This window comes from Amblyomma mixtum, chromosome 6, assembly GCF_055824585.1.
Source record: "Amblyomma mixtum isolate Tamu chromosome 6, ASM5582458v1, whole genome shotgun sequence".
In the NCBI taxonomy this organism is placed as follows: Eukaryota; Metazoa; Arthropoda; class Arachnida; order Ixodida; family Ixodidae; genus Amblyomma; species Amblyomma mixtum.
The window spans coordinates 138,002,673-138,014,824 of record NC_143017.1 but is presented as its reverse complement, the minus strand read 5'-3'; the positions used below and the strand labels follow the sequence as shown (position 1 = coordinate 138,014,824).

Genomic DNA, 12,152 nt, shown 5'->3' with positions numbered 1-12,152 from the left:
TGAACGGAGATCCAGCGACGATGGTAACCAAGTGGTCTTCACTCACCGCCATTATCAGACGACTGACCAGAAGCAGACGAGACGCTAGGTGGCGGGGCGGATTGCACAAAATGGTGTTTTTTACTCCATTTTGGCACTGGTGGAGTATCTGGCACAATTAACTCCCTTTCTAGACTGGGGTAAATGCTGATAAATCCTCATTTTTACTCCCTTCTTCCCTCATGGGAGTAAAATGGAGGACAGTCCACCTTTTTACTCCCCACTCATGGAGTAAATGTTTTCACAAATGGAGTAAAAAGGGTGGCCGCCACCATTTTTACTCCCTTTTGGGTATATTTTCGTTTACAGTGTACGACATTTTCCTTCCACTTTTACTTTGGGACCTCCTGCAGCATTATATTTATATGTATTTGTCACAAAATTCGGCGCATTTTTGAAGCAAACAAAGAAAAACACCGCCGCGCGCACGGCGACTCGCTGGCGCGAGCCGAACGGGGGAGAAGGAATAGCCTCGCTGGGCGCGTGTGCTCTCTCTCCCCTCCACCACCGCTCACCGACATGGCGTGCGCGGAGGGCATGAGTCATCCACGCAGATTTCTCTGGAACATCCGAGTCGCTTCTACCGCTGACGGGGGGAAAGGGCGTAGCCTTGCGTGCACTAAGACACGTCCCCCTCCTCTGCACTCGGACGTCGGCGACGGCGCCTCGCCAGAACACGCTCGAAACTTCGAGATGCGACCCCCGTACTCTGACCAATGGGGATGCGCGGCCGGCGAGAGAAAGGAAGGGAAACTACACGAGAGATGCTGCGTGTATGTGCGCGCCTACTTTGGCGCGTAGAACAAACATACGTGAGAGCGAGCCTATAAAAGAAGGACGTTGACCGCTGTCAAGTAGTCCGGACCGCCGTTTAAGTTTCTTCGAAGCGCGCCCGTTCGACTCCCGGGAAAACACCACTCGGCCAGCATCGGACCAACGAGGCAACGTTCGCCAGTCTGCGGGACGGCATCGTCGTGGAACTCTGATCGTCGGTCTGCCGCAGTGCCCGGTGAACAAATTGTGTTTTGTTTGTTTACCTCTCTCTCTTGTGTTAGTGCAATTGAGGTGCAATATTGCCTCTGTATACTGTATTCTCTCTCGAGTTTAAATTTGCACGAGTTGCATCGTTTTGTTAATCACTTTGTATGTGTCTGTTCTAGTGATTGTGAAATCCTCTGTATCGTCTCATCGCTGTATAAACCTTGTTTTGTTTTGTAAACCTTTGGCTCCGACCCATTCTCTGGCTTGCGACCAGCGAAAGCTGGGCACCGAACGCCCAAAAACCTCTTGTCACTTGGTAGCTGGTTTCCGCTGAGTTTGCCACGCTGAGTCGAGGGCATCTCCTTTAAGTCCGAGACCGCTACCCCCACGCGCTCTAAGGGTGTCTGGGAGCTTCACGCTAAGATGTGCGCGAAGTGTGGGTGACAGTATTTCAACTGAAGTAAACAATAAACAGCTTCTGACTGATTCTCAATTTTTACTCCACACTAATGGAGTAAATGATTCATCGCACGGGGTTTAAAGGGCGACGTCAGCCATTTAAGCTCTAAGCTCCCGGGGACGTCTATACCTTCTCCGTCTCAGAAGACACGGAGTACGACGGTGAACATCGTGTCGCTGCAATGTGACCAGAGGATCGGCCGATTGACGTGCCGTCAGCTGCGGGCCACCGACACAGACGTCCGCCGAGCATCGGCGTCGGCATGGTAAAGCGAAATACAACGCAGAGACCGCGTTGGCACACGCGGTATGCTGGCTGAGATCGGCCGAAGCGAGCCGCTCGGTCTCTCAGGACTCGGTGTCGTCCCTCGCTCGCTTGGCTTTTCTCAGCATATCGCAGTGCCGACCAAGTTTGCCGGCACGTGATTTCGAAAGGCGCTGCTATGCACAAGATGTGTACGAGAGAAGACAACGCAACAATACTTGCGTCACAGCTTTTGGGGCCCATGTGACCAGGGTTCCCTTGTAATTGACGTCGTAGCACATCCCGGCGTTCAGAAACCGAAACCGAAATCGCTCAATATAAATAATGCAATAATAAATTATTTATGGCCCATATATGAACTGCGCAGCGTGTACCACGCGTCCAGGGGCGATTCGAAACTTTTGAAACAAAGAATATGCCAACCAAAAATTTGATGTCTCCACCCCTTTAAGTGAAGGACCGATGTACTGCAACACCACCAGAAGCACTGGTGGCAGAAATTGCGAACGTTTGCAGTGAGATAACCGCTTGTACAGCAAACCTGCTGAAAAGGTGCGGGCGCTGCATTGTTGCAAAGAGCGACTTGTTCGAGGACATTTTTTTTTTTTTTTGGGGGGGGGGGGGGGGAATGGCTGCGAAAGAATTTCTAAAAACCTTGTTTATTATAGACACCTGTGCGAAGCTCCCTTACGACGTGAAAGGCCATGTACAAGAAAATTAAAAAAATGTCTCCTCATGAGAACTGCCAGCATACGACATAACATCGTTGTGCCTCATTTTCAAATTATTCTTCTGTGAGAAGCGTCGCATTTCCGTGTCATTTTCTAGCGTGTTATTATGCGTCGATGCTCGAAAGCCGTTTCAGTTGCTGCTGGGTGCGCGACCTTAATAAAAAAATGCGACCGAGAAAAGTGCCCTCTGCTTATTGTGCCCAAACGATGTTTTTTTTTTCGTCAGTTTCATTGCGCCAACTCCCATAGCGATGAACTGAAGTGCATAAATTTCAATGGCTCACCTCTGTAATGAAACGGTATTTCATGCTTGTTGACACTAGTGTATCGTGGAATATAGAAATGGGCGAGAAAGCAGGCAACAAATGTGCAAATCTCCGACCATGTTGCCGCGGAGGTGCAAACGATCTCCTCGTGTTTGTCATTCATGAAATTATGACTATAATTGTCAGCGACATCTTTAATGTCGGCCATTGACGAGCCCCGAACCTTTCCCTTGCTTACCACGAAAAATGCCTTTGTGGAGCCTTACAAGTGAAGGTCTCCCGAGGTTCCTTTTTTGTTATTATCATTTGCTAGGCGTGCGAAAGAAGCGCAAAAGTCAAACGCGCAATGTTTTTGGCTTTCCCCGTTTCGCTCTATTGGAATTCTCTCGTCCGATTTTCTTCGACTCATGCACTCTAAACACTATATGGGAGTAATAATGGAGTAAGCTGTATTAAGGATAGTTGCCGGGCCAGTTGGTACATGTTGGTACACCGTAAAACAGCGCGCTTACACGGGACGAAGAAAGAAGACACGCACACACACAGCGCTGAACTTACAACTGCATGGTTTATTGCATTGCTCGCAATAAATACCGGAAAGGAAAACAAAAGCAACCAAAGGAAGGCGAGGAGATATCCTCCTGTCGCATCATGTCGTCAAAGGTTATTCAAGATATTTAATCTCTTTTCTTGTCAGTGCCATCGATGGAGTGCTAACGCACGACGCGCCTTTCCCGTCTATGATGAATGCTTCATATAGTTCACGTTTGTGCTGATGATTGTACCGCCTCAGAATCTGGCTTCGTCCAAGGTTAGGTGTGCAATGACAGGCAGATACGTGTTTTGCCAGCGTGCTGCCGTATCCCGTGCGGATGTTAATGGCGTGCTCTCGTAGACGGTCGTTTATGCAGCGTCCACTTTGGCCCACATAAGATGCGCCGCATGACAGCGGTATCTCGTAAATTATCTCCGTGTCACAGGTGGTGAACATTTTTTCATGTTTCTTACTGCACCGCGCTGGTTTTGGGGCATCTTCATTCACCATTCTGCAAAGCATATTGAGCTTTCTGGGTGCGGTTAGGACCAAGTTCACTCCAGCACGCCCTACTATCTTCTTCAACGAGTGGCTGATCCCGTGCAGATATGGCATAACAGCCATCTTCTCTTTTTCTTTGCGTGGCCTCATCGGGAGGCTAGATAGGCGGAGATCCTTCAGGAGCTTGAAGCCGATCCCTGAAATGAGGGCATCCGGGAAACCCGCTTCGCGTAGACGTTTCAGCTGAGATTCCATGCTAGTTTGCTGTCGGTGATGGCACGATCTTCCTCCAGATCGCTCACTTCAACAAAAGGAAGGGCACTATATAGAGGACTCCCTTGCTCCGTTTTGACTCCTTTGGGTTTAGAGAGTGACACCGGCGGCAGGCCGGTGTCACACTTTAAGCACTCTAACAACAAAAGAGGGCGGGAGAAGCACGGCAGGGAGGAAAGAAAGAACGAGGGGAGAGAGAGGAAAGAGATAGGCAGTGAGGCACTGGGCTACACGGAAAAAAACGCGTTACGCCCTCCCACCAAGCAAGGGTTGTGGGCCCTCCAGAATATGGCCATAGCCTCGCAGAGTTGTTAAAGCACAAGATCGGGATAGAGAAAAAAATATATACATGCGTTACATGATGAAAAACTGTAGCCCTCGAGACGAGGACACAACGAAGATAAGCGTGTAAGCATTAGAAGCATTAGAAGATAAGTTTGTATGCATCCCATCTGTATATTTATCAAAGAAGGAGATGATTCTTCTTGATGGCTTGTACAAAATGTGAAAAGTGACTTGCGGTCTGATAGGCTCGTGGGGAGATATTTTGATGCTTGCGCAGTATTTAAAAACTGTTTGTGCATTGAATAAAGATTCAGTTGAAACTTAGCGCATGAGTTGTCGTCTTCGTTGTACCCTCGTCTCGAGAGCTACAGTTTTTCATCTTGAGCAACCAACTCGCCCAAACATCCACCCTGATAAATTACAGTCGGGAATTGTGCTACTCTTCGTTGAAACTATTTATTTAATAAGGGCGTGTGCTCGTGAATTACTGAGAAGGCGCTGCAAATTGTTCGTGCCATATACGTGGACAGCATGCAAGGGATTTTACAAGCAATGTGTGACGTTACAGCTCAGTTAACAAGATAATGAGATATGGAATCAGAACCACGTCCACAAGGACATTTATTGTTAGGCCAGAGCAAAAAACGATGAAAATGAAAAGGGAAACGACCGCGGCCTGTTATGAACTGAACCATGGGTCCTGGCGAAGGGAAGAAGATAGAATGCGAGTGATGTGAGAGACCCAGCGGTAAAGATCAATGCTACGGAATGTCACTGCGCAAACCATCGCCTATGGACAGAAGCTGGAAAGGCGGTCAGGGCACAATGGCGGGAAAACTGAGTAACGTGAAAGTCCGAGATGTGCAGCTGAGGGCGTTGCAGTCTCCACAAGTTCATTACCAACAACACTCCGGTGACGCGGGATGTGAAGCCGAATTATATAGAGTTCTGCGGTTTCTAGTTAAAGATGTTTGATTTTAGAAGTGATCGGCCGGGCAAGATATCTGAACGATATAATGCGGCCTAGTACCAGTAATATATGGGGATGTTCATGTTGGCGCTATTTAGCCGGTGCACTCCATCGCCCGGCGTGCTAAATAGCGAGATGGGTGTTTTAAAGGCCTATATATAAAAAAATGGACCGATCCTCCCGTCTTCCGTTATCCTTTTGGAAAATGTTAGTAACTCATTAGGATGTGCAGGATTAGATCAGAAGGAATTTCGTCGCAGTGACTGGATTTCAACCCTTTACCAAATTAATTAAGTGGCGCAGGCGTTATGCGTCACTTTTTATTTTTACCCGAAAACTGGGAAACAGGTAAAGCACAGCGCAGAATGCGGTTTTATTGACGGACAACACGTCTCACACCAGTTATGCAAAAGTAGTTATTTGATCATATCTATAAATGCAGAGCTACAAGAGAAATGTGCCAAAAGTAGCAAGCAAGAAAAGAAAAATTTATTCAGTTCATTACAAAGCGACAAATCAAAAATACACAATCAGCAAAAGGGAAACAAGAACATGTTCTTCGTAAGGAGTTGCTGTACATTTATATACATAAGCATATTAGCTGTCTCACAAATTTCTTAATTAACTTGAAAAACTATACTAATGACTAGTGTAGTGCAAAATTGACCTAATTCCTAGCACGTACTTCCGGTGCCTACCACGTCCCTTACTCGCAAATACCGCCGCAAGATCCGCCAGCAGTCGTAGGGTATTGTATCCAGGCAAGGACGGCCATCAGCGCTTTCCTGGCAAACAACCCTCTCCCTCACCACACCGGTGACGCTCATGAAAAAGTCCAAGTCGTCCAGGTCAGCGAGCCTGCTGTTGACCGCCTCCTTAGCTTCTTTTTCGTTCACTGAAGCCGCTTCCTGGACCTTTCTGACGAGCATGTGGTCCGACCTGAGCAGCTCGAGAGCCTCTGCTCCTCTTTTTTCCACCGCGCGGCCGGTAACGCACTGCGCGGCGTGGACCAGGAGAGTGCAGTTGCGCGCTACTACTTGCTGGATCAAGTTCCAGTCATCGGCTGAGGCTCTCAGCCGATAAGCCTTCACCGAAAGGATGGTGCAATTGCCCTCAATGTGCTTGGCAAGCGCCGAAAAGAACGCTGGCGAGGGATGGATGCTGGTAAAGTGGTAGGTGAGCGCCCTAATTCTCTTGCTTGAGCAGACGATGTCCGCGAGGATCCGGGCGGTGGGCCTACTCTCGCACCAGCGCTCCACATCGAGCGTCGTGATGCTGGTGTTGTTCGAGAGTGCCTCGAGCAAGACTAGTGCCTCGTTGCGGAGCGCCGGGAAGTTCAGCGTAACATCGCTCAGCAGCTGAGTCTCCCGCAGGTAATGAGCGAGTAAGTCGGCTGACTCGGCGTCAATGGCACCTTCTGCGTCCACCGACAGGGATGTCAAAGAGTTGAACGTAGGCAGCTGCGCTAAACATCTATGAATTTCACCAGTGCGTCCTATCTCGTCAACAACCACGCGAATGTCTCCAATACGCAGCCCCTTCGAGGCACTCTCCAGGCTCATCTCGTCCATATGAAGAGTGTCGATCTTCACCCGGCTGCCGGTGTCGGTCTCGCAGATAAGGCGAAACAGCTCGCGCAAGAAACAGTTGCAGGCCTTCTGGATGTTCACCTCTGCAACAAAACCGCTCGCCGCCAGCGCCTCGAAGAACGCCCTCCGATCCTCCTTGGGAAATGCAGTCACAGACATCGTAAGCTTCCGCAGTGATGACGCCTCGCGCAGCATGTGCACAAAGGGCTGGATGCGCCAGTGAACGCCCTTGTAAGAGTTGTCTCCCGTGCTCGGCACACTCGTCAGGTACGTAAAGAAGTGCAAGCACGAATGAAGTGTCAGCCGCTGCACTGTCCTGCTGCGGGAAAGAGACATTGCCAATGCCCAGGCCTCACTAGTGGTGATGCGAAAATGGGATAATTCTAAGCTGACCAGCGCCCTCAAGCCTTTCGTTGCCGCTGCAATCGCAGCCACACCCAAGGTGTGCTTCCGGCGTGATCCGACCAGGTGCAGCGACTGGAGTGAGATGTTTTCTTGGAGTGCCTGCGAGAACAGGCTGCTTTCGTGCGCTTTCAGGCATTTCAGGTCAATGCTGAGCTCGGTGATGGTTGCATTCGTTGCAAGTGCTTGCACGATGCCCCACATGCCCGGTGACTTGCCGACAAATCTCTTTACCGCAAGCCGACCCAACTTGGTGTTTCTCGCTACAACATTGCGGAGAAGGGCCATGCTATGGGAATCGTCGTCTACGTGCAGGGTGTGACAGACGAACTCTTCGAGGTGGTGCAGGTTGCACATCGCCGCCAGCAGCTGCTCGTGCTCCCTGGAATTTGGATATTCTAGGCACAACTTGAAACTCTTCAGGCGACGGGACTCGCGCAGGCCATCGCAGAAAAGGTCAATGTACGCTGGACGCTGCAACACGCTCCATTCGTCCACTCGAAGGGCGGTCACGCAGGAGTGTGAGATGAGTAGCCAGTGCAAGAGAAGGATGGAGCGCTGGAGGCGGCATGCGCGGTCCCGCATGTCACCAGGCACGGGACAACAGAGGACCTCCAGCTCGCCAGGGGCGTCCCGTTCCCTCAGCTGAATGCTGATCGCGGCCAGGACGCGGTTCCATTGTTTGAGCTGGCGAGGCAGCTCACAGGCGTGACGGCTGCCTCGAGCGCATGGCGCGCCAATGTCGGCTCCGCTGCTCCGCAGTATCATCTTGGTCTCTTGCAGCCGGGCGTATGCTTCGTTCGCCGAGCTGAACAGCACCGGGCCACGGAGCTTCGGGCACAGCTGGTTCACGAATTTCGCGTGCATCCACAGACCCAAGTCCTTTGGAGCCATAGCCTGCAGCAAGGAAACATGTTTGTGTTGGCATGGAACTTCCTGAAACGCAATTCTTCACCTTATTTTCCTTTTTATTGCAGTAGCATTAAAGCAACAGAGGGCCGAAATGCGTCGTCGGTCATAAAATTCGCCAATTGGCTGGAGGGAAGTGATGTCCCAGACCGGCGCATTCACATTGGGTACAGTGAGATGACGTCACTAGACCCTAGTATTCCCATTTGCCTTACAGGTAGGGACGTCGTCAGACCAGAAGTGACGTGACTTCCGGTAACGGCATTAGCAGCTTATAATACTATCGCTTTGCCAACAGATAATGAAATTAGGTGTCCCGGTAATCTTTAATGGGACAGATTATACTTCACATCATGCGGTTTAGCGTCCTACGTTAGTCACAAAAGTCGCTGCATGGTCGAGAGAGCGGTGACGTCACAAGGTTACATGAACATTTGCGCGAACATTCAAAAATAAAAAAAAGTGCTAGTGTTCAATCTTGAAAAGGTGAAACAAGCAGGTTGGATTATGTTCTCTGCAGCCCCCGCGTCAGTGTGCAGCTATTCTTCGTTGAGTTTAGACGTGCTTCAAACTGTTCCAGTGGGCACGGATCAACAACCTACTGTAAGCTGCTCTAGAGACGAGGGGGAGCCCAGACTCGCTCCCAAGTACCTCTACAGCAATGTTTCTAGCAATGTCGCATTCTACTAATAAGATGACGTAATGAAGCGATTCAATAATTTTTGTGATCTCATTAACCGAAAGAATAACAGAAAAATGGCGCCATAATTGTCTCGCTGCTCGGTGGACAGCTCAACCGCGTCATTAGGGAAGCGAGGGATATGGGAGTGCAATAAGAACGAAAAAAAAAAAGAGGTGCCGTAGTGGAGGGCTCCGGGATAATTCTGACCACTGACCACGGTGTATGACATCGCACCGCACACGGGCGTCTTTTGCGTTTCGCCTGCACCGAAACGCGGCCGGCGTGGTCGGGTTCTAACCACTACACTGCAGATTTTGCCGGTTAATGGCGAATATATGCAGGAACATATAAAATTTTCCTTTCTTACGCCGCTTCTTCTGCTGTGTACTTGTAAGGTTAGGCGTCATTTCAAAATCTGTAACGAAGTACGCTAAGCGGGGGCACTGAGCTTTCAAGGAGGCAAAAATGCGCCTGTTTATTCTGTTTCGTCGCTAATTAATGTGTTGTGTATTTTATATTACGTTGCTTATTGAAATTTATTTTCATGGGAGGTCCCGCCCGCGGTCTTGTACCATGGGACCTCTCGCTGTATAGAATTGTAAATTTTATTGTATTACTCAATAAACTTTCAACTTCAACTTCAACTTCATTACGGAAGACACGCATAACGACAGCTGCGGACTGAATTTGTGGCTACGCGCTTACCTAGAAGAAGTATGGCCAAAAATAATCTTGAAATGTGCTTAACATGGAAGCGAAAATGCTAGCGAATCCTGCCACCGCGGTGAGAAAACTTGTTTTGAGTCGTCGCTGCGATGAGAGGCGAGGTTTCAACCAGATGGAGATATTCGCTGCGACGCGCCATCGCTCAGTCGCTTGCATGTGAACGAGCCTTTACACGTTACACTTAACAGGAGGAAACTGCTTTTTAACGCTTATGCTGGTTATGAGAAAATAAAGTTTCTGAGCCAGAGAAAAAGGCTGCGTTTCAGGTCTGCAGTATGAAAACCGTCGATATTTATACTCATTTAAACTTCAGGAAGGATGTGTAATACGAAGAGGTCTCACTCAGGAGCGGCACATAGGCGGGTGAATCTCGTTCAATTTTTGAAGCAGATCGCACTATTCCGTGACAGTTTCCAGTTGTCTCGAAATCGGCAATAACGAAGAGTAGTAAGTTTTTTAATGCAGTTGTGATTGGTGACAACCGCTTTTCTGCTCTTTTCCCGAACTCCGTAATCGGGAACTACGGCGTAATCGTAATTTGCTCGTATACGGGAAGGATAAATATCAAGACACAAACTGAACACCTTAAGCGGGAAGACCTTCAACATATGTGTAATAACAACTTATGCACAAATAACGTAACGAAGTGAAGCACTGCTGCTCTCGTAGTGTCTGAGTATATGCCACGCTTTTCCTTGCACCGCTGCGGCAATAGACACGTTCAGCCGTTGTCAGAAATATGCAGATCCGTAGATTTACTCATGAGTCCTCCTCTGTGGTTCGTTTCGCATGCTCAGAGATGATATATACAATAAAGGTTGGACTTTTCGGTTTAAATAAAAAAAATCGATAGAAGTAAGCCGAATTTAGTTTTCGAAATTCGGTTTTAACCGAAAAAAGTGAGTATTCTTGGCGTGCAAGGCATAGCTAGCTGGCTCCTCAGTGCGAGTTACACTCAGTAAAAATTGATGAACTAAGTAGGGAAGCCAGGGCCGAGATGAGACCGTGGCATTGTTCGGGTTAGCCGCGCAGTTGTGCAATTTGAGGCATTTTCCCGCTTGCTTACACAGTTGCTTAAGTACTTCTTGCTTAAGTACTTCAATGCATATTGTAACCGCGCGAACGACAAGTGACGAAGAAACAGACTCCTCCTTTGCTTGTCGTTCCCGCGGTTACAATATGCGTTAACCCACTAGCCCGCCTTTCCCTGTTATATTTGTAATCTGAGCACTGTTCGTTCACTATATCATCACCCGCTTAGAGCAGTTGGTCGGCTAAGTAGGTTTAGTAACTGCATGTAGGACAATGACACGAAACCGTACGTGGTCGACGTCATGAAAACTATCCTGTTCGGGCTACCGCGACGATTGAGCCGAAACTCCATCTCTGCCATCAATACGCCGACCAAGTGATGCCCCGCCCTCTCGCTCAACACAGAGCGACAACCCAAAGAAAACTTGCCAACCTAGTTTTTTGAAGTAAACTTCGACTTCGGCCAGCAGGCGTTCTTGCCTGTTGGCCGTCTCATTAAACTGCGTTACTTTATTAATGAAAGCAATTACAACCTCCCCGGTGGTTATGCATGGCACTCGGCTGCTGACCCGAACGACGCGGGTTCGGTCCCGGCCGCGCCAGTTGCACTTCGATGGAGGCCAAATGCTAGAGGCCCATGTACTGTGCGATGTCAGTGGATGTTAAAGAACACCAGGTGGTAGAAGTTACCTGGAGCCGTCCACTACGGCGTCTTTCATAGACTCAGTAGTTTAGTGCGTTAAAAACCATAAAACCACGAAAAGAAAGCAGTTCCTTGTGCAACTACACCTCCAAGTGCAAAATAGTTTATTTACGGTTTGGTTTATGTGGTTTAACGTCTCAAAGCAAATATCAAGCTATGAGGGACATCGTAGGGAAGGGCTCCGGAAACTTCGACCACCTGGGGTTCTTCAACGTGCACTGACATCGCACAGTACACGGGCCTCAAGCATTTCGGCTCCATCGAAATTCGACCGCCGCTTCCGGGATCGAAACCGCGTCTTTCGGACCAGCAGCCGAGCGCCATAAGCACTGAGCCACCGCGGCGGCACAAAATTAGTGGTAAAATATGTTAATTACTGGCAAACGAACTGTTGACGCCGAAAAGTGCCGGCATAGACTCCAAGTGACTTTTGACCAACGAGAATTGCCGCATTAAATCACCGAAAAAATCAGTAATTAAGTTGTCCAAAAAAATATTCGTCGAAATGAAACGGAACTTGCATTCTGAAACAAACACCGAAAAAAGCCCCCCAAATTTTCGAAAAATAAAAACCGAAAAGGCCAACCCAAAGGTGAAAGGGACTCGCGTCCTCAACCCTCCCAATAAGCTTGCGACTGCCCAATGTGTTGAGGGCCCCGCTACACGACTAGGAAGCAAATCCTCTTTCACGCTATATTTATGACAAAGGCTGTACGCTGAAATGTAGTGTATGTATTTCGCCTTTGAAAGTTTTTACGAAGGTTGTTCGATGACTTACCGTCTCTGGTGTCTACGATTCCCCTG

General features: G+C 48.8%; 1 protein-coding gene across 1 annotated transcript; it reads right to left on the bottom strand.

Annotated features, from left to right (window-relative positions):
• Positions 1–5,979: 5,979 nt before the first annotated feature.
• Positions 5,980–8,190, bottom strand: LOC149340549 (uncharacterized). The gene has a single exon (XM_089551148.1). It carries the CDS (start codon positions 8,188–8,190, stop codon positions 5,980–5,982), a length of 2,211 nt encoding a protein of 736 aa, XP_089407274.1.
• Between the last annotated feature and the right edge of the window lie 3,962 nt (positions 8,191–12,152).

Excerpts from the sequence above, each read along its gene's own strand:
- LOC149340549 (XM_089551148.1), bottom strand. The coding sequence starts at position 8,190 with ATGGCTCCAAAGGACTTGGGTCTGTGGATGCACGCGAAATTCGTGAAC.